The sequence below is a fragment of the Suillus discolor genome (assembly GCF_016758755.1).
Source record: "Suillus discolor strain FC423 chromosome Unknown F5147scaffold_69, whole genome shotgun sequence".
Classification (NCBI taxonomy): Eukaryota; Fungi; Basidiomycota; class Agaricomycetes; order Boletales; family Suillaceae; genus Suillus; species Suillus discolor.
Window position 1 is genome coordinate 105,673 of NW_024541316.1, and position 19,860 is coordinate 125,532.

A 19,860-nucleotide genomic window follows, 5' to 3' on the forward strand; every position below is an offset into this window, starting at 1 on the left:
TTTATACTACCTGAATCCACAAAACACTCAGACTCGTGGAATCAGTGGAGGAAGGCAGCGGCAGCGAGAAAAGTTGTTGGGAAGATGGTGGTAAGAAGAAAGGAGGGAAATGGAGTTGCCTGGAATTCCCAAAACATTCTAACTTTTGGTGTCAGTAGTAAAACTTGAACACAAAACTTCATGATATTTACAGAATGTTGCGCAAGAAGCAGAGCCCAGCTGCAGAGTAAGCTGTGTGACACCGAACGACGCATAAATGTAACACTGTGTGCATTGACAAAAACACGATCGACGACAATGTAATGATTTTGTCGTGTGACACATTGGTCAATTGATAGGGTAATAACATATCAGGGGAAATCTGAACTTACCAGCGGCACGTCAGACTGATGGCAGCCTTACGCGTTTAGGAGGGTGTTGAGGTATGTGTGAGGGAGTGTTGTTGAACCTGCCATCAATCGTCATCGCGTCATCAGTCCGTAAAAGATTGTGGCGTGGGAAATTGTCCGCATAAGGTAATTTCAGACCTGGGGAATTTTGGTGATGACGACTCATGGGTGTCACCACCATTGTCCCCCTCTCGAATGCATATCTTCATCAGAAGTCGATCTCCTATTGAAATTTTCGGACTTCGTATTGCACGACCTGAGCATTGACATGGTCTTTGAGGGACATTAATGCAATCCCTCGAATCCACCATTGTATCATCTTGAACTTGTCTTGCGGAAATATCATCTTATGGACAGGAGCCGTGAGTCTATGTGATTCATTCGTGAAAGCTGTCTCATACATATGTATTAATTCTCTGATCCTTGCTCAGACACGACAATGACGCTTATCCCACGCAGGAATAGAACAACGCGACACGAATGTTCGCCACTTCATGAATGAGCCCAAAGATTATAGAGATCCTTCAACGTTTTGGAAGGCAAATACCAGGTCTAAATGATGCGGACAACAAACCTGTCACATCATTTTTGTTGTAATTCCTACCCTCATTTTTATTTGTTCATGATGTATGATCTATCTCGGGGACACGTCCTTGACTTCGACCCATGTGAACCCCAAATGGACTCCCTCCTATTCATGTATGAAGAGCTACTTGGCAGTCTTCATGTGGAGGTTTAGCTCACCAGAGCTCCGTACCATCGACTCCTTTACATATGGTCGCAACATGCAATTTATGCAACAACTCACCAACAGCATGTTACCAATCGACTTACGAGCAACAGTGTTTAGACAATTTCTCAATCACCAGCGGTCAGAGTACGTCTGGTTGGGAGTCGAGGAAGTTGGGGCATCTATTCGTTCAAGTCATCTTTCAAGGTCCGTCCCATGAATTATCCTCGTGTTCGTTTCGTAGCTTATGGCTGTGTATATAGACTAAGCGCTCCCGTCTGTGACCAGTACTATTTCCATTTTCCTATACATAAGGACTAGGTCATGGTAAACATTCAATGGGGTGCCCCAATCCCCACTCCTCATATTTCTTACGGCCCATATTCCAACTCGATGGCTCTCATCTGCGATCGGTGCTATGTTCATCTTCAGGACTATATCGATGGTTGTGGCACGCATTCAACAAGGTGCTGCACACCATCCCTACTCTGCACATCTATTTTTGAACTGGTAGCCTCAATTCTTCCAGCACGCTTGTAGGATATGAAGCAGTGCCTCTATCCAGGTTCCAAATGCACATCTCACCTTTTATGTGTCGATGACACGTGGTCCATTCTGGAGATATGTTCTTGACTTCAACCTACATGCCCCCTGAATGGAACCCCTCCTGTTCACGTACGAGGTGTGAGCAGCACCCACCCTGCTTCAACGAGAAGTTCCCTACAAGCTCATTTCAATAATTGCTAGCTCTTTTACTAACGTGCTTACTCTAAATAGTCCAATTAACCTCAAACGCTGCACGAGTATTTATTGCAAGCATGGGTTAGAACGGCCACTCACTTATGTCAAGTATAGTTTACCTGCACCGTAACACGCCTGTCGCATTGTGCTGACCTGTGCTGCCGTTAGGGCAGTGGAAATCAGAATAGTGTTTTATCACGAGAGACTTCTGGGGAGACTGTGTGATCAATTTAAGCGGCACTATTAGGCCTTTCATTAAGCGCCCTGAGAGTTGATAACTGAATGTGCGTCCCAGGTTGGCACTCTTGGCTCCGTAGAGCTGCTTCAAGCAACGGCACTGCGAGGGTAATTAAAGGCATCGGCCTGTTTGGCTGAGAGCCTGATGCCAGACCAGACCGTTCTCGAGGACAGATGGACAGTATGGACTCAGTCACAGTGGGACAGAGTGGAGACTTCTGTATGACTGAATCGCGGCTGTCTTGACAATGTGCCTAGACTTCATGGCATAGCGTTAAAGCCAAGTCGAGATCAAGGAGGTTGCGAAAATCAAATACAGTCTCTTGGCGTGAACAGTGAGATAATAATAATTACAAAAGAACCAGATGCAAAGGTGAGATAACTGTGCATATGTTGCAGTTGTAAGAGTCACCTGCATGCAGGGAGAAGAACGAAACAAGTCTGTAATGGTACCATGGCTACGGGCTTGCTGCACCTGGTGCGATAGTATGAGTACTGTCAAGAGCAGTAGGTGTTGTGGATGTCGAGGGGGCGGCTGGCTGAGTTTGCGATAATGATGCTTGGGCATGGACTTAGCCTTGTGATTGGCATTGCTGCTGATGTGTTAGTTGTGCATTTCCATTATTAACGCGCTGAGATGATGTGCAGCAAAAAAAAGCACAAGATGAGCCAATAATCAGACGGGTAGTGGGTATCTGCGACATGGTGTAGTAAGATTAGTACCTGAAGCAGGCTGTGTCGTGGATGATTCCTGGGCGTGCGATTGGGTTTGCTGCTGTTTTTTTCTGGTGGCGGGGGAGCAGTGAATATAACCTGAACAGAAATGATTAGACAATGGCAATGGGAAATGCACACAAAGATGTATACCTCTCTGTCCTTTACTGCAGCCACTTCAACAACATGAGGATACCTTGGGCGTTGCGGTAGTTCGAATTCTTCATCGGTGTGGGGTTGAGAGCAGAAGAATGAGGACAGGCGATCAATAAGTGTACCTGGACGTGAACCTGAAGGCGTTGTGGGGCGAGCTACATTTTCTTCGCCAGTATTGAGTCAAGAGCGGGATAAAAGTGATGACAAGTGAACGAGGCGCGCATGTAGATCTAACCGTGAATGCGTGGAGGGTTGTTGAAGTTCGTCTGGTGTAGGTGAAGAATGGTGTATAAGTGAGGACAGGCGAGCGAAAAGCAGGCGGGGATGTAACCTTGAAGGTGTCAAAGGTTGCGAATTTTCTGTTGCTTCAGCATTGTCGGGTCGAAGATGGTGGAAGAAAGAGGAAAGACAAGCCATGAGCACACTTGCAGAGGAATGAGGATGTGTTACGCTGACCGTCGGTTGGCGTGTGCGAACTAGGATAGGTCTTCTCAGCGACGACTCGAGTGAGTCTACTGAAGCTGAGGGTGGTTCTCAGCTTGACGGAACGTCAAGGGTTCCTCCAGTGATCTCGGTAAGACGGCGCTCGTCGAGATACAGGGCTAGCGGATACGTGCTAAGTCGTAAGGGGGCGACTTAGAAGTGCGGTCTTATACAAGGAAGCTGGTAAGGCTTAGTTGAACAAGTTCTGGGATGAACCTAGTAGATTAAAGTAAAGTCTAAGTACAATAATCTGTCTACTTATATGTGCTACATATAGGTATTCTAGCTCAGTCTGTAATCTATAGTATATCTAGGATCTATGATAACAAGACATGAGGTTCAGATATGATACATGAGGCTTAACCTCTGATCAGACATGCAGCGCCAAGTGCGACTGCGCATAGGTACATGAGGCACCAAGGGCGCTCTGGATCTTCATGAAGCGACATGCTGTATACATGCGCTTGATCTAGGGTGACCATGAGGCGCACAGCCTCCATGGATCAGGTACAAGGCCGTCTAGGCCAGGGGCGGGGTCATAGTGCCAGGCGGGGTCATAGCGGTCCAGACCGCTGTCTTTCTAGGCGCGGACGGCGCACCGCCGCGCGGGGGATCTAGCAGAGCGGGGGCAGGCATAGGCAGAGCTGGGGCTCCTGTAGGTGTTACGGATGCCTGTAACAGGATGGGCACCACGTGTTGGGGATGACTGAGAGCACAGAGATCAGCACAGGAACTATCTAATAGATGATTACACACATCATTGGCTTCCTCAAAAAACCTCGGTGAGAGTTCATCAACGTCGCCAAACTCGTGATGATATCGTGTAGCATCAACCTGGGATGTCAATGTTATGATAACTGAGAAGAATCTGAATACCTGATGTACTTGGAAGAAAGACTTGTCACTGAGTGAAGAACGGGAGGTGCCAGTGCGCTCTATTCCTGAATTGCCTTTAGACTCGAATGCTTCCTGTTCAATTATTTCTTTTGGTGCCTACAGCAGGCAATATTGTCGGTGAGAGAGAGTCAGTGATATGTTGATACTCACAATGTCGGTATCAACAGGCAGTAGTTCTTCAAGACTGGCTTCTTTGAGGATGGCGTGAATGTCCCATGTATACACGTTTGCGTTTTGGCAACCGGTGGCTAGCAGCTTTCCATCAGCGGAAAGGGTTGCGCATTTTATGACAACTTTGTGCTGGAGGAGTGGTCCGACTGGAAGGTTTGTGTCGAGATTCCATAGGTGCACTGTTTTATCATCTGATGCACATAGAAGGCGGTTGTTCCGAGACAAGGTGATAGCGGCTTTGGCTAAGACTGTGTCACCTTTCAGTTTGGCAATCTGCTTCCAAGTCATTGTGTCATATATCCTAATTGGGTCATAGTAGTATGATCCAGAGATAAGTTTATTTCCGTCCGACGTCCAGGCCAAGCTGAGAACCATGAAGTCATGTTTGAGCATGTTAAGCAGCTTGCCCGTCTTGGCATTCCAGATTTTGACTGCATTTTCTTTGCTTCCGCCTGTTGCAATTTTTGCTGCATCGGGCGAGTATATCACTGCCCACACCCAATCGTGCCCGGTTTTGATTGTCAGCACAGTTTTGCTGCTCTCGACATCCCGGACTCTTGCCGTCCCATCCCAGGATCCGCTCAGCACTCGTTTACCATCTCCACTCCAGCACAATGCACACACAACATCGATGTGTCCTGACCATTTGGCGATAACCTTCCGGGTCTTGACGTCCCATAACTTCACTTTCCCGCTACCGCATCCACTTGCAATTGTCTTGCTATTTGGAGACAATGCCATGGACCACACTCCTGACTCATCTTCCTCATCTCGCCAGTCCTCTCCTATCTGTGTGCCGCTTTCTAGGTCCCATAGTCGCAATGAGCCATCCATTGAACATGTGATGATCTGCCGTCGGGCATGCAGATGAACAACACTGTTTACCCAGCTGGTATGACCTCGCATTGTCTGAAGTGGCGTGATATCTGGCATCTTGATGGTTGAGAAAGACATGGTCGGCACTCGTTATTTCAACCACGGCAGATTGGGGAATATGTATGCAAGAGAGGCGGGATCTTGGAATCAGATTGTGTTATCTGGCAACAGAAATAATTGCAGGTGAGTCCTGTCTTTGTCACCTTACTTCGTTTCAGAGCACACAAGTGATTGCTAATAAGACAGCTCACTTATGGCTCCACTCAGACATCAGAAATCAGAACTCAGAACTCTAACTTTAGGACTATCTATGGAGGACGTGCTGCGTTGTTATTGAAGAAATCAGAAAGTGCAAGAAATCTTCGTGGGTATTCAAAGTTGCTGGTACTAGTAAGCATATCATCAGTTGTATACTGTAGCCAACAATATCGCTTACGAGAAACGCCGAAACTTTAGGCTCACTCACCAGCGATCAGAGGGCGTCTGGTTGGGAGTTGAGGAAGTTGGCCACTCATTTGTTCAAGTCGTCTTTTAAGGTCCATCCCATGCGCAAAACTCGTGTCCGTTTCACAGCTCATTGCTGTGTAGATCAAGCGCTCAGGTCTGCCACCAGTGCTGTACAGATGTGTAGAGTTAAGATTCGAGCGGGAGACGTGCGGACGCTATAACAGAAGGTAAATCTCAGTTTCTCCAGAAGAACTCTTATTAACGATTCTATGTACCTATAACAGAAGGTAACTACAAGGCGTTAGACATGGTAGGTGCCGGGTACAAATGTTTACTCACATCTCAGTTTCTCCAGAAGAACTGAGATGCTCGTACGCTACAGACGCTGCTTATAAGGTGAGTACCTTGGTTACATGAATATTGACAAAAAGATGGAAACTATTTTGTAGGACGTGAGCCGATGTCACTTGTCGTACGTCTGCGCCCAATAGGGCATGCGCTCGTAACTCTCATTCTCCCCTCGTCACTATCTCGGATCTTTCGGCGCTCGACGACTCGGATCGTTCGGCAATTATTTCTAATTTATCACCCACTACCTGGTAAAGTATCCTAGTTTTTGTACTTGGCTCGACTCATTGTTTACAATGATCGTGCATGGACGATACATTTGTATGTTCATCTCAGATCCTCCTGGTTGATGCACATTGTCAAGACGGCCACATTTCACTCGTACAGGAGTCTTTTCTTTGTCCTGCTATGACTGATTCAATACTCTTAATCTGTCTTTAATCAAAAGGAGGGCCATCTGCATGCAGGGAGAAGAATGAAAGAATCTGTAATGGAACTAAACTGTGGCTATGCGCTTGCTGCACCTGGCGCAATAGTGTGAGTACTATCAAGAGTAGTAGGTGTCGCGGACGTTGAGGGGGCGGCAGGATGACTCTGCGATGACAACGCCTGGGTATGGACTTGGCATTGTGGTTGACCTTCCTGCTGTATTGGTTGTGCATTTACATTGGCGTGCCGAGGTGACACGCAGCAGAGAAAAAGCACAAGATGACCCAATAATCGGACAGGTAGTGGGTATTTGGGACGTGATGTAGTAGGACCAGTACCTGAAGCAGGCTGTGTCGTGGATAATTCCTGAGCGTGCGATTGAGTTTGTTGCTGTGCTTTTTCTGGCGGCGGGGGAGCAGTGAATATAACCTGAACAGAGATGATTAGACAATGGCGATGGGAAATGCACGCAAAGATGTGTACCTCTCTGTCCTTTACTGCAGCCACTTCGACAATACGAGGCCCGCGAGATAATAAGGCTCGCCTTGAGCGTTGCTGGGGTTCAGTATTGAATTGAGACCGGCGGAAAAACAATGAAAGGCGACCGAAGAGTATACTGACACTCCCAAAAGAGGATGCGAGAGGACGGGGATGGTGGGAAGAGGAAGGGTGATAGTTACTATACGTTCTGAAAGACTGAGATCAAGAGGTCAGCGCTGGAACCGATTAAAAACGCTGATGACGCACATTAGCACCACCTGTGGCATCGTTGAAAAAACCTAGCAAAAATTGACCATCCGTAGCAGCCACCTAAATAGAATATCCAGATTACAACTGGGAAGGTCAAGAAATGGATCACGCACATCCATTACCTGCGAGGGGGATATTAGCATAATTTTGACTGAAGAACCATGAGCCTTACATCAGATGGAGGAGGAAGGAGGTCTTCAAGGCCAGCTTCTTCGAGGATTGCTTGAATGTCCCACACGTATGCGTTTTTGTTTTTGCAACCAGTGACTAACACTTTTCCATCATTGGAAAGGGCTGCGCAGATTATTTCATCTTCGTGCTGGAGGGGTAGACCGACTTGTAAATTCGTGTCAAGATTCCATAGACACACTGTTTTAGATGCATGATCTGATGCACATAGAAAGCGGTCGTTCTGAGACAAGGTGATGGCTTTGACCAAAAGTCTGTCACCTCCCAGATGGGCGATCTCCTGCCAAGTGGTTGTGTCATATATCCTAATTGGGTCGTATGATCCGGAGATAAGTCTCTTTCCGTCCGACGTCCATGCCAAGCTCCGAACAATGAAGTCATGTTTGATCGTGTTAAGCAGCTCGCCCGTCTTTGCATCCCAAATTTCGACTGCATTCTCGTCCGTTCCACCGGTTGCAATTTTTGCTGCATCGGGTGAGTAGATTACCGCCTTCACCCAATTGTGGCTGGTTTTAATTGTCAGGACAGTTTTGCCGCTCTCGACATCCCAGACTCTTGCAGTCCCATCCCAGGATCCGCTCAGCACTCGTTTACCACTCCAGCATAATGCACCCACGACATGAGTGTGTCCTGACCATTTGACGATAACCTTCCTCGTCTTGACGTCCCATAACTTCACTTTCCCGTCATTGCATCCACTTGCAATTGTCTTGCCATTGGGAGACAATGCCATGGAACGCACTCCTGCCCCATCCTCCTCATTTCGCCAGTCCTCTCCGATCTGTGTGCCGCTCTCTAGGTCCCATAGTCGCAGTGAGCCGTCCACCGAACATGTGATAATCTGTCGTCCGGCATGCAGATGTACAACACCGTTTACCCAGTCGGTATGACCTTGCAACGTCTGACGTGGCTCGATCTCTTGCGTCTCACAACTGGAGGAAGACATGATCAGCGCTCCGAGTCAGTATCTCGAGTACAGTAGATTGGGGACTATACGTATGGAGAGAGGCGGGATCTTGGAATCGGATCGCGTTATCTGGCAACAGCAGTAATTGCTTGTGAGTCCTTTTTTTTCTTGTCAGAGCACGCGAGTAATTGCTAATAAGATGGCCCACTTACAGGCCCACTTCTTGCTCAAAACTCTCACTTCGGGACTATCTATGGAGGGGGTGCTGCGTCGTTACTCGAGATATCAGAATGTGCAAGAGATTTTGTGGACATCCAAAGTTGCTGGCAAGCATCTGGTCAGTTGTATCCTGCAGAAAAGCTGACAATATCACTTACGTGCAACACTGTTTAGACGATCCTTCGCTCACCAGCGATCTGAGGGCGTCTGGTCGGGAGTTAAGGAGGTTGGGTACCCATTCGTTCACGTCTTCTCCTAAGGTTCATTCCATGCGCGATCCTCGGGTTCGTTTCACAGCTGATTGCTGTGTAGATCAAATGCTTGGCAGGCCTCAGGCCTCAGGTACCAGTGCCTGTGTGAATGTTCCTATACGTAGTACGGACTAGGTTAGGGTGGCCACTCAACATGTTCCAACTCGATGCCATCAACATGCAGGCAGAGTAGTATGCCAGTAGTATCACTATCAAGGACGGAGCTGTCGTCTACCAAGGAATTCATGGTGAGTGTCACTACTTCGCACACGCATTTCCTCTCCACCTCAGGACGAAGTCACTTTGCTTCATACGAAAGTCGACAGTCCGCTGTATCACAGACCTGTTATCTAGCCACATCCTTTTCACCTTCTCACTCCGTAAATTCTAACTCTCGCTCTAACCCAAAGGGCAAACCATCATTACACCATTTCAGCTTGGGTTTCATGTAGACCTGGTGTGGCTTAAGCTTCAGTATGAAGCTAATATCCGAATTTATTCGATAAGGTCTACAAGATGATTTTGATTTTGGTGGTGTGTGCATTCTCTCATGGTTGCATGTAGAGGAGCGCGATCATGACGTTGCTACAGTGCATTTGCAATCAATCCTTTTCTCAGAAAACAATATATCACCTTGGTCATGAATATTGAATGGCAAACTTGATGCACGAAGAAGAGTGAAAGTTTACATGAATGAAATTTCGTGGCAACGTTGAACGCTGCGTACTCGTCTTAGTGGAGACTGCATATCCAGGACAACTCTTTCACTAGTAAATCGACCTGGCAGGGTCCGACTTGCTCCACACAAGGCAGTGACAACCCATTGCATACGAGCATGTCATCTTCCCTGTACTGACGCCAAATTATCTACTCTCCTTCCGAATTTCATCATGGTATCCAATTTTTTCTGTTACAACGGAAAAGAAAACAGTGACACGAGCGATCAAGCTGTCCTTCGCTCACAATTTAGCATTCTCAAGTCCGATGCACTACACAACTCTCGTGAAAAACATGAGCAGAGATGAGAGTAAGTGGAAGCATGAAAGAAAAACGCTGCACCCCGTCATGTGGGGGAGGTGTATAGTAAAGAAGAAGTACAAGAGGAACCTACAATGGGTCTGGACTAGGGTAGTGACTGCGCGGTTGCTCCACTTACTGTGGTAATATGGATACCTGAACCAGAAAGGTGTGGTGGACGATGAGGTGGCGCTAGCTGGGATTGCGACAACGAAGCCTGGTTGTAAGTCTGCTTTGCCATTGCTGTTGCGTTCGATTTATTGATCGTAGTGCAACAAACATTACCTGAACAGAAATCATCAACCGCAGCGATAGGAAATACACGCGAAGGAGTACGTACCTTTCTGTATTGTGCTGTAGCAAGCTCGACAACGCAGGGACCGCGAGTAACTATGGTCCGTCTTCTTCGAGAGTTCGGTTGCCTGGACCATCGGTATTGTGGATGTCTATATATGAGCAGACTCGAGCTTTAGACCAAGTCTATGCTCCTCGTGCAGAGTATATTTAAACCAGTTCCGGTATATCATCATATATAACAAAAAATCACTACGAAATCAACCTAGCATGTTGAAACTAGCCAGGCAGCATGCATGACTTACAGGAAATGCGATTGGGGTGTGCATGTACAGCTGGGGGAGGGAGCGATTCAATCCGAGGCAGGATATTGTAAATACTTACTATGGGGTACCCGAGGAATAGATGCAGACGGGATAAATACTGCACGAGGTGTGCAACACCAGGATTTGCAGACAGGACATGCATCGAGCAACTGCTTGAGATTAAAATCGAGACTTCACTTATAACGTTGAAAGCAACCTGAAATTGAGAAGGTCGTGGAAATAAAATACATACACTCAGCATGAACAATGAGATAACAAAAGTTGCAAAAGAACCAGATGGCAAAGATGAGATAGTTGTCTATATTTCACCGTGTTAATGCACGGCAGAAATCGAACGAAACGAGTCTGCAATGAAAGGGGGTGTGGCTACGCGCTTGCTGCACCTGGCGCGAGAGTGTGGATACTATCAAGAGCAATAGTCGTGGACGTCGAGGGGGTGGTAGGCTGAGCTTGCGATGATGACACCTGGGGCTGTGCTTGACCTGTAGATTGATCTTGCTGCTGCTGCGTTGGTCGTGCATTGGCATCGGCGTGTTGAGGAGGCGCGCAGCAGAGCAAAAGCACCAGATGACCCAACAATCGGACAGGTAGTGGATACGCATATCTTGGGCGTGATGCAGTAGAATTAGCACATGGAACAGGCTGTGTCGTGGATGACCCCTGGGCGTGCGGTTGGCTTTGCTGCTGTGTTTTTTCTGGCGGCGGCGGAGCAGTATATATAGCCTGGACAGCAATCATGAAACCACGATGATAGGAAATGCACGCGAACAACTACATACCTCTCGGTCCTTCACTGGAGCAACTTCGACGATGCGAGGACCATGATGCAATAAGGGCCGCCTTGGACGTTGCTGGAGTTCAGTTGCTTTATTAGTCTTGGAGTGAGAGCGGCGGAAAAGCGACAAAAGGCGATCGAAGAGCGTGTTGACACTTCCAAAAGAGGGTACGAGAGGGCGAGGACGGCGGGAAGAGGAACGGGGATAGTTACCGTATGTCCTAGTAGAGGACTGAGATCAAGAGGTCAGAACAGGAACGATTAAAAACGCTGATGACGCACATTAACACCATCTGTGGCATCGTTGAAAAAATCTGGCGAAAGTTCATCATCCACGGCCTGCATAGCATCCGCCTAGATAGAATATCGAGGTTACAACCATTGGGAAGGTTGAGAAACAAATCACGTACATCAGCTGCAACCTGCGAGTGGGAGATTAGTGTAGGTTTGACTGAAAAACTACGAGAATTACATCAGATGAAGGTAGGAGGTCTTCAAGGCCAGCTTCTTTGAGAATGGCGTGAATATCCCATGTGTACACCTTTCCCTTTCCGCAATTAGTGACTAGCAGCTTTCCATCAGGCGAAATTGTTGCGCAGCGCAAGCAATCTTCATGCTGGAGGGGTGGACCGATTTGGTGTTCGGTTTTAACGTCGAGATTCCATAGACGCACTGTTGTATCGAGCGAAGCACTTGCAATGAAACGTTCATTCTGAGATAGGGAGATGGTGGTGATACAGTCTGTGTGACCCTGAAGGTCAGCGATCACTTCCCAGGTGGCTGTGTCAAATATCCTAATTAGGCGATATGAACCAGAGATAAGTTTCTTGCCGTCCGACGTCCAGGCCAAGCTAAAAACAGCATCATGTTCGAACCCGAGCCTGTCAAGCAGCTCGCCCGTCCTGGTATCCCAGATTTTGACTGCATAGTCGTAGTCTCCACCGGTTGCAATTTTCGTTGCATCGGGTGAGTATATCACCACGTTCACCCAGATGTGCCCAGTTTTGATTGTTAGGACAGTTTTGCCGCTCTCGACATCCCAGACTCTTACCGTCCCATCCGAGGATCCGCTCAGCACCTGATTACCATCCGCACTCCAGCACAATGCACATACAATATTGGTGTGTCCCCACCATTTGGCGATAACTTTCCTCGTCTCGATGTTCCGTAACCTCACTTCCCCCTTACCGCATCCACTTGCAATTATCTTTCCGTTTGGAGACAATGCCATGGACCGCACCCCTGTGCTCCTTCTCCGGCAGTCACCTATCAGTCCGCCGCTCTCTAGATCCCATATTCGGAGATAGTCATCTGAATCTATGATGATCTGTCGTCCGGCACACAGATGTGCAACACCATAAGCTATCCAGCTGGTATAAACTTGTGGCACCTGACGTGGTATGGTAACCAACATATCTTGAACCTCAGTACTGGCGATGGATTGCGTCTCAGTACTGGCGATGGATTGCGTCTCAGTACTGGTGGTGGATTGCGACTCAGTGCTGAAGCAAGACATAGTGGGCGCCCAGGGTTGTAGCGCTCCGCTACAGCAGATTGCAGCCTGATATATGCAAAAGAAATCTGCCGAGATCTTGAATTATCGGGCAACAGTATGGTTCCTAGTGAGTCGGCAGGCCTATCTCATTGTCGTCAATATGAGTACACGAGGCATTGCTCGTGAGACAGCCTGCCAACAGAAATTCAATTCTCACCTACAAGACAACTTCGGTACAATATATGCCCGGTATTTGAGAATGCAAAAAATCCTTGTGTGAATCCAAAGTCGCCTTGCGAACCCTCGATCAGCAATCGCAGGGTGTCTGGCCGGGAGTTGAAGAAGTTGGGCACTCGCTCGCTCAAGCCTCTTTTGAGCTTCTTCACATGCTTCATCCTCGTGTTCGCTTCACAGCTTATTGCTGTGTAGATCAAGCCCTTGATCAAGTGCTATGTCCACCTTCCTATACGTAAGGACTAGTACATCAATGATTGTCGCACAAATTCGACAAGGTGCTGTACTCCTCCCCCACTCTACACGTCTCATCCGGCCTGTTTTGAACTCGATGTTCAAGTTAGCACGTTTACGGGTTATAGGGCAGCACTTATCTCCAGGATGGACTTATTTATTTTCAGCCTCTCTCACGCTATAGCTATTAGCTAAGCCATTGACTGTGTCAATTTGAATTAGGGCATGATAAGTTAGGGCTGTATGTTTACTGTATGTAGTCACAAGCTGTCAGCTTTACTGAAGTCACTGAGCCGAACGCTCATTCTCCTAGTACCCATTCAAGACTACTTATTGTTTCTACCTTCTCGCCCACTATCCGGAAAAATTCCCTAGCTTCTGTACTGCTCGACTTATTCTCTACAATGATCGAGCATGGACGATACATTCGTATGTTCATCTCCTGGTTGAGGCGCATTCTCAAGACGGCTGCATTTCACTCGTACAAGAGTCTTATCTATGTCCTGCTGCGACTGATTCGACACTCCCGATCTGTCTTCAATCGAAGGGAGGGGGATTTTCAACAACGGTCCGGTTCAGCATTGAGCTCTCAGCCAGTGATCAACCAAGACGAGACGCCTTCGGCGACCCTCGCTGTGCCATTGTTCAAAGTACCTCCACAAAGCCAAGGGTGCCAACCTGGAATGAGCCTTCAGTCACCAACTGGCGGCGAGCTTAATGCAAGGCTCAATAACGTAGCTTATAATACACAGTCTACCGGGATGTCTTCTGCGCCGTTGATACTTTCTATGCCTGAGCCCAGCGTTTGCAACCTTGTGGATGCGGGGACACCACTTCCTGCGGCTCCAGGACATGTTATCACTCTAGTTCCCATTGTACCCGGACCACAGGTCAGGCGATATGACAGGCATATTCCAGTGTAGGCAAAATGTATTTTAATCGAGTTGCTGTTCTAATCCATGGTCGCAGTAAAAATGCGTATAAAGCTTTCAAGGTTGAGAAAGGTCCTTTCAACTGTTCCGAGTAAGCATGCTAGCGAGAGAACTAGCGATGTGATTGAAATGGGCCTGTAGGATGCCTGCCACTGCAGCAGGATGGGAGCCACTCACACACCCAGAAGGGGCTTTGTTCTTCTATTATCCGAAACAAGTACGTTCACCGCTTACTCCTACAAGGCTTAAAGCACTCATACCGCGCACAAGAGAGCTTTCACTGATGCCGATGTTCGAGACCCTAAAATTGCTACCAAAATAGGTGAAGCCATCGAGAAGGCGTATAGAGAAATGCACAAAGAGAACATCTGCATACATCCACTCGTCGAGCTAGTGTTGGAGCTTATCAAGACTGATGACGGAGAAACGTGGGGCTACTACTTCGCCGATCACGACGGACGCGTCGTCTTCTGGTTCGAAGACCACACATCTGATCCCCTTATGAACAAAATTCGAGGTGTAGAGTGTAAAAGCCATATCAGTAAGTTCTTTTCCTGGATTACTTTCTATTCGAGCTTCTGTAATTGCGTCGTTCCAGGGTATGCACTAGAATCGCAGTACTGGTTCGCACGATTCTTAGCAGTATGCCCATTCCCTCGCGATCTAAGCACATGCGCTCACACAATTTTACAGTCCTTTACCTCCCACAATTGACATATGATGATATTGACAGGAGACATGTCGAACTATTTCCAAACAAACGTTCCCTCCCGGAAGATGTTGTCGTGAAACTCAAAGAAATTGTCATGTTCGCTCAGGCAGGTAAGAAAAGAACGATGAGTTTTTCACGTCCTCAAAGATTGAGTTGCGACAGAAAATATTACTTCCGAAACATGCCTAGCACCTTTTGCTTCGGATGAGGTTGCTAGTATGCTCGGCCTCGTGGATTCGCTCATAGGTGAATGATTTCCTGAGGTGGGGAATCGTTGTTGATTGTTTTTTCAGATAGCGCAAACAAAGAGCGTGAGCACTCTGTGTGGATTGTCGGTAAGTCTTATCATGAAGGTCGGTTGATTACTTCTGATATGTTTGCCGATTTCAGCTCGATTCACAAGAATTTTCTGTGAGCTCAGGTCAGTAGTCTACGCAGCCATTTTCTAACCACTTTTCCAGGTAATGCCAAGTTTGTGAATTTTTGTGGACAACTAGGCGCCCGACTTGGTGTAGACCAATCGTTATACGAAAAACCCAATGTCCACTCGAAAGGGATCCTTCGCGTCATGAATGTCTTTCTGTTTGGATCATTTGATGCTCAGAGCAAGGGTATTCATAAGATATGGGTCGATGAAACTATCGTTCATCCGCGGTGGAAGAACTTTATTGATAGGCTTACCGCTGAATGGAATGGATATACAATATACGTGAGTTGTACTTTATTCCATATTGTCATGCAAACAATGACCATCTCAGTCCACTGTGATGCTTGCTGTCGATATCAGCCTTCTTACGGTCCAATCTGTCCAGACTCAGATGGCCGCAACCCTTCTGACATATCTGTCTACACTCTGCGTCATAGGCTCGTTGGTGGTCTCGCTGGTCTTGGCTGGACAAGTTAATGACAGCCGACGAAGCTCTGCTGAAGAGGTGGTACGTCTGCTTTCTATTTTATGACTTGTATTGTCCATGTCCACAGGCCTCTTTCATGTCAGGCATGTCGCGTTCTATGCTTGGCCTCGAGAGCCTTGCCCTCATGCTGAGTCTGCCATTTGCACTTTTGATTTGGGCGTGCGTTTCCAGTTATATTCCATAGGTTGTTGGCTCATTCTTCGACAGAATGGTGTTCTTTGCTGGGGCATTGTCTGTTCTGATTTTTCGCACTGCTGACGTTGTCGTCGTCTCGACTGCATCCCCGATTTGGTTCGCTATGTTTTGCCTGGCGATGTGGCTCATACTGGCAGCCAATAATTTTCACATCTCTCACTGCATCTCTCACTGCGTCTCTCACATCTCTCACCTGAGGTACTGGATCATAGGACAAGTGTCACAGGTTACCGACTTCTCTACTAATGTCTAGTCTAGGTAGACTGTGATTGCAGGGATATTATATTCTGTCTCAGGAGCAGAAAATGACGAGGCTATTTGGCGTCCGACGTTCATCGACGGCTTGCCTCAGTATGGAGTCCGCTGTAGTATATCTGTTGCTCGATATTTCAATGGTTTTGAATGGAAGTACGGTACATAAAAAACTATCTCATCTTCACATCGTATTAAGATCTCTTTTTCCCCGCTAGTCCATTCAAAGAGAGCTCTCGCTCCACCAACATCGATGAGACAACCAAACTTCAGCATTGCCCAAGGCAGTCTACTTTCTCTCATCACGGCCCTCAGTGTTTGAAGTTGCTGAAGTGCGACAGACAGGTATATACACTTTCGACCAATGATTCCTGTGCGGTCATCGTTTGTTGCTCAGCAGCCTGAAAGAGATCATGCCAGGCCGAGAGTTTGAACGTTCTTATTCTCTTAGGTTGAAGTGTATCCCATGTTTATATAAGAATTGGCGAAATAAACCGGGTCATCTAGTTCGACATGAGGTCTTGGAAGGAGCAAAAAACTCACTGTAGAAAATAGGAATATCAGTAGATTGTCCCGGGAAGCTTAAATCAGTGTAGCGTTGCGCCGAAATCCAAACCTTTGCTCGATGCACGTTAACGGGGAGAAGTTTTATTCGCTTGGGGTGAAGGCAGAGGTAAGGTAACGGTGGTCTGGAAGTACCCGTGGTGTACGATAAAGAGAGTTTTCCTTCTTACCGTGTGCTCGCTGCATGCAATGGCAATCAGTAGTAATAGTGGGGGTTTGATGTGTTGGGTTGGGCCTCATTCATAAAGCCGCCTGTATAGCTTCAAATGTGAAAGAGACGGTTGTTACTGCACGCTTACGACTTGGCATATATAACTGATGGAATGCAGAGAACTCACTTATAGTACATAGCTCGCCGTCATGAAAATAGCTGGTAGAAGTTCTCACTGAGCATCATAAGCGTTGATAATCATCATAAGCTTTCTATAAGAGCTCTGCAGGGTTGCAAGATAAAAGTCAAGCTGTACACCGAGAACCACATCAGATACTCGAGATGGAAGCAACAAGCTAACGATGCCATCAGTGCAGTTTTTCGTGATTCGATCGCAGCAGCATGAACGCGTCAGAAAAGAGCAATAAATGTATGCAATTATATAAAAAATGCGACATCATGCGAGCAGTCACCTGGGGTATTCTAAGACAACCTTGCAATATCAGCCGATATCCGATCTTTGGGAAATCCCGTTCCTTGTCCAGAATAAGAGAGGGTGGCGTACGTGCCCTTTGTCAAATATGACGGATTGACGACGACCGAATTGTCCACGACCTGCAGTAGATGTTGAAGAGATGACGGGTAGTATTGAGGAAATGGATTCACCTTTGAAAAGTGTTTCAATCGACTGGGTAGTACCATCACGTCAGGACCTGGATCCTCAGGACTTTCGGCGACTCTCAACTCTGCGGAATGCGATACGTCAAGATTGACTTCGTGTGCAACGTCTAAGGGAACAGGGAATATCGGATAAAAGCTATACAGATCGTTGGATGTAAGTTGCTGGAAGTTGAATTATGGCAAAAGTCTCACCTTCTCTGCTGCAAAACGTATCTGCTAAGATTCGACATGGGGTCGCTAGCAGCCTCCGGTTCGCATACGATAGAATCTACTTCTTGTCCACGTCTAAAGTACTCCTCCTTCCGCAAGTGATACAACACATCCACGCTGCATACAGCGAAAGAAATCTCGTTTAGTGAGAAGCGCGCAGGATTAGGAAGGAGTCGTATGCGCTGAAATCAATACGTCATTAGCTCGAAAGCAAGAGAAATAGCGCTCCAAAAACCCACTGGATCGCCACGAAACTCGTCATCAAGCTCGCATTGAGGAAAAACTGCGTGGTCGCTAATGATGTCATTCACGCTTGGTACGAGAAGGACTGTGCTTGTTGGCGATTGAGAAAGGAAATCGCGGAGGGGGGCGATAAATTGGTGTTTGAAAATGTCTGATGGCGTCTCATCAACCATGCCGTTCTGTATGTGGGCATGTGTAGCGTCTACGAATGGCCCGAGCTGGTTGGATTATGAGATTCAAATATTAAATTGAATAATGAGTGTGCATACGAGTAAGACGACGGCAGGTTTTGATGTCTTGAGGTTGCTGATAAGAGTTCTCCACGGTTTATAGTCGAGGTTAGCATCTGGAGTGAATGGCCCGCATGCTATGCACATATCGAAACTTGCTGCCACGTTACTCGGTGGAGCAGGAGACGCTGGCATCGGGGGTATCTACGCAAAGTGTGTTTTCTATCTCAAGAAGAAAACCAGAGACTCAAAATACTCACAGCTAGAATCTCAGACGCAATGAAATAACCTCCGCCGCCGTTGCGCCCTTTGAGTGCTACTACCGCACCGGGAAATAGGCCTACACCACCCAAGCCTCTAGACCCTCCCCGAATCTTGAGATCTGACGCGAGTTGCAGAGGCACACGGAGTCCATCGCCGTGCGATCGCGATGACTCGAGAATGAGCGACTGATCGTTCAACTTGATGCCTGACCCAGAAGCCTCAGCGTCTAGCACGATCCGGCCCACAACAACACATGATTCCTGCATCAAAATCAGCTAACAAAACCAGTCATCAAAGCACTCATACCTCGGAAAAAACACCAGGATGACCCAACTGATGGATATCCCGATAATGTTTCAAAACAAGTTCGCCAAACCCATCGAGTTGTGCATCCAGAGCTAGAGAAAGTTCCAGCTAGAGTAGCATCCACAATGTTTTCCAGATAAACACGCACTGTCGCTTCGTTCGCCTAATGTTTCATACATATACCGATCTTGGGCTGGATGAGCAGGGAGGACCAAGGTAATGATTGTTGACACTCACATGCGCGATTTTGTCTAGCCTCTTTCTGACCTACGAAAGTGACCCTACTTGAACTGGCGATCGGCCCATCAAAGTCCTGCTCAAGCTTCACAGGCACGCTCGCCATGCCTCCAAAAAGCGCTTTCGGTGGTTGAGCCGCAGCCTTGAGCGGCCCAGCAAGTCCTTTAGCATTTACCCCCACAAATTTCGCAGAATTCGCGAACTTCCCGCGCACAAAGCCTGTCGCTGCTGACTTGGATACACTGCTGGCATTCTTGGCTTGCATCTCCCGCTGGATCTGGGCCTTCACGTCTGATGCAGATTCGCGTGTAAAGCGGAGTATTGTCTGCGCTTTACCGTAAGATAGAGCTTCCCATTTATATTGGAGGTCCTTTGCTGTCAAATTGTACATCTGACATATGGATATGCCTGTAGAGCGTATTCGATGAAGGCTGTTCTTTGTGGATTCAAATGTGAAATCGTACATTCGTTTATAAGGCTTTCGGAGTCCTCCTCTGAGTCTGTAGCTCCAAGCCATTCGCAAATATCACTGCGTAAGGAAGACATCTTCGATCAGAGCTGAACAGAATGAGAAACACGCATGAAATGGACGCGTCCAGCCACAAGCGCGACGATCACAGTCACGTACACCGCAGAAGCAGTCACACAAGTCACGTCACA

At 47.4% G+C, this 19,860-nt stretch overlaps 4 protein-coding genes across 4 annotated transcripts; 2 read left to right on the forward strand and 2 right to left on the reverse strand.

Moving 5' to 3' along the window:
* Positions 1 to 8,597: 8,597 nt before the first annotated feature.
* Positions 8,598 to 9,188, forward strand: F5147DRAFT_377659 (uncharacterized protein). Its single transcript, XM_041429464.1, has one exon. The coding sequence runs from the start codon at positions 8,755 to 8,757 to the stop codon at positions 9,067 to 9,069; it is 315 nt and encodes a 104-aa protein (XP_041288234.1). The 5' UTR covers positions 8,598 to 8,754; the 3' UTR covers positions 9,070 to 9,188.
* A 1,550-nt stretch (positions 9,189 to 10,738) lies between these two features.
* F5147DRAFT_716359 (uncharacterized protein) lies at positions 10,739 to 11,375 on the reverse strand. Its single transcript, XM_041438594.1, has 2 exons — positions 11,351 to 11,375; positions 10,739 to 11,294 (listed from the first exon to the last, which is right to left on the reverse strand). Exon 2 carries the CDS (start codon positions 11,171 to 11,173, stop codon positions 10,877 to 10,879), a length of 297 nt encoding a protein of 98 aa, XP_041288235.1. The 5' UTR covers positions 11,174 to 11,294; positions 11,351 to 11,375; the 3' UTR covers positions 10,739 to 10,876.
* Positions 11,376 to 13,516: 2,141 nt separating this feature from the next.
* Positions 13,517 to 16,529, forward strand: F5147DRAFT_716369 (uncharacterized protein). The gene is made up of 13 exons (XM_041438595.1): positions 13,517 to 14,228; positions 14,279 to 14,332; positions 14,383 to 14,458; positions 14,512 to 14,782; positions 14,840 to 14,864; positions 14,975 to 15,063; positions 15,116 to 15,199; positions 15,247 to 15,288; positions 15,344 to 15,364; positions 15,415 to 15,662; positions 15,712 to 15,888; positions 15,935 to 16,026; positions 16,075 to 16,529. Exons 1-13 carry the CDS (start codon positions 13,714 to 13,716, stop codon positions 16,313 to 16,315), a joined length of 1,935 nt encoding a protein of 644 aa, XP_041288236.1. The 5' UTR covers positions 13,517 to 13,713; the 3' UTR covers positions 16,316 to 16,529.
* Positions 16,530 to 17,372: 843 nt separating this feature from the next.
* F5147DRAFT_716376 (DNA polymerase alpha/epsilon subunit B-domain-containing protein) lies at positions 17,373 to 19,797 on the reverse strand. The gene is made up of 10 exons (XM_041438596.1): positions 19,665 to 19,797; positions 19,201 to 19,608; positions 19,112 to 19,150; positions 18,964 to 19,055; positions 18,654 to 18,917; positions 18,433 to 18,597; positions 18,160 to 18,381; positions 17,903 to 18,102; positions 17,696 to 17,846; positions 17,373 to 17,644 (listed from the first exon to the last, which is right to left on the reverse strand). Exons 1-10 carry the CDS (start codon positions 19,744 to 19,746, stop codon positions 17,513 to 17,515), a joined length of 1,755 nt encoding a protein of 584 aa, XP_041288237.1. The 5' UTR covers positions 19,747 to 19,797; the 3' UTR covers positions 17,373 to 17,512.
* Positions 19,798 to 19,860: the final 63 nt, after the last annotated feature.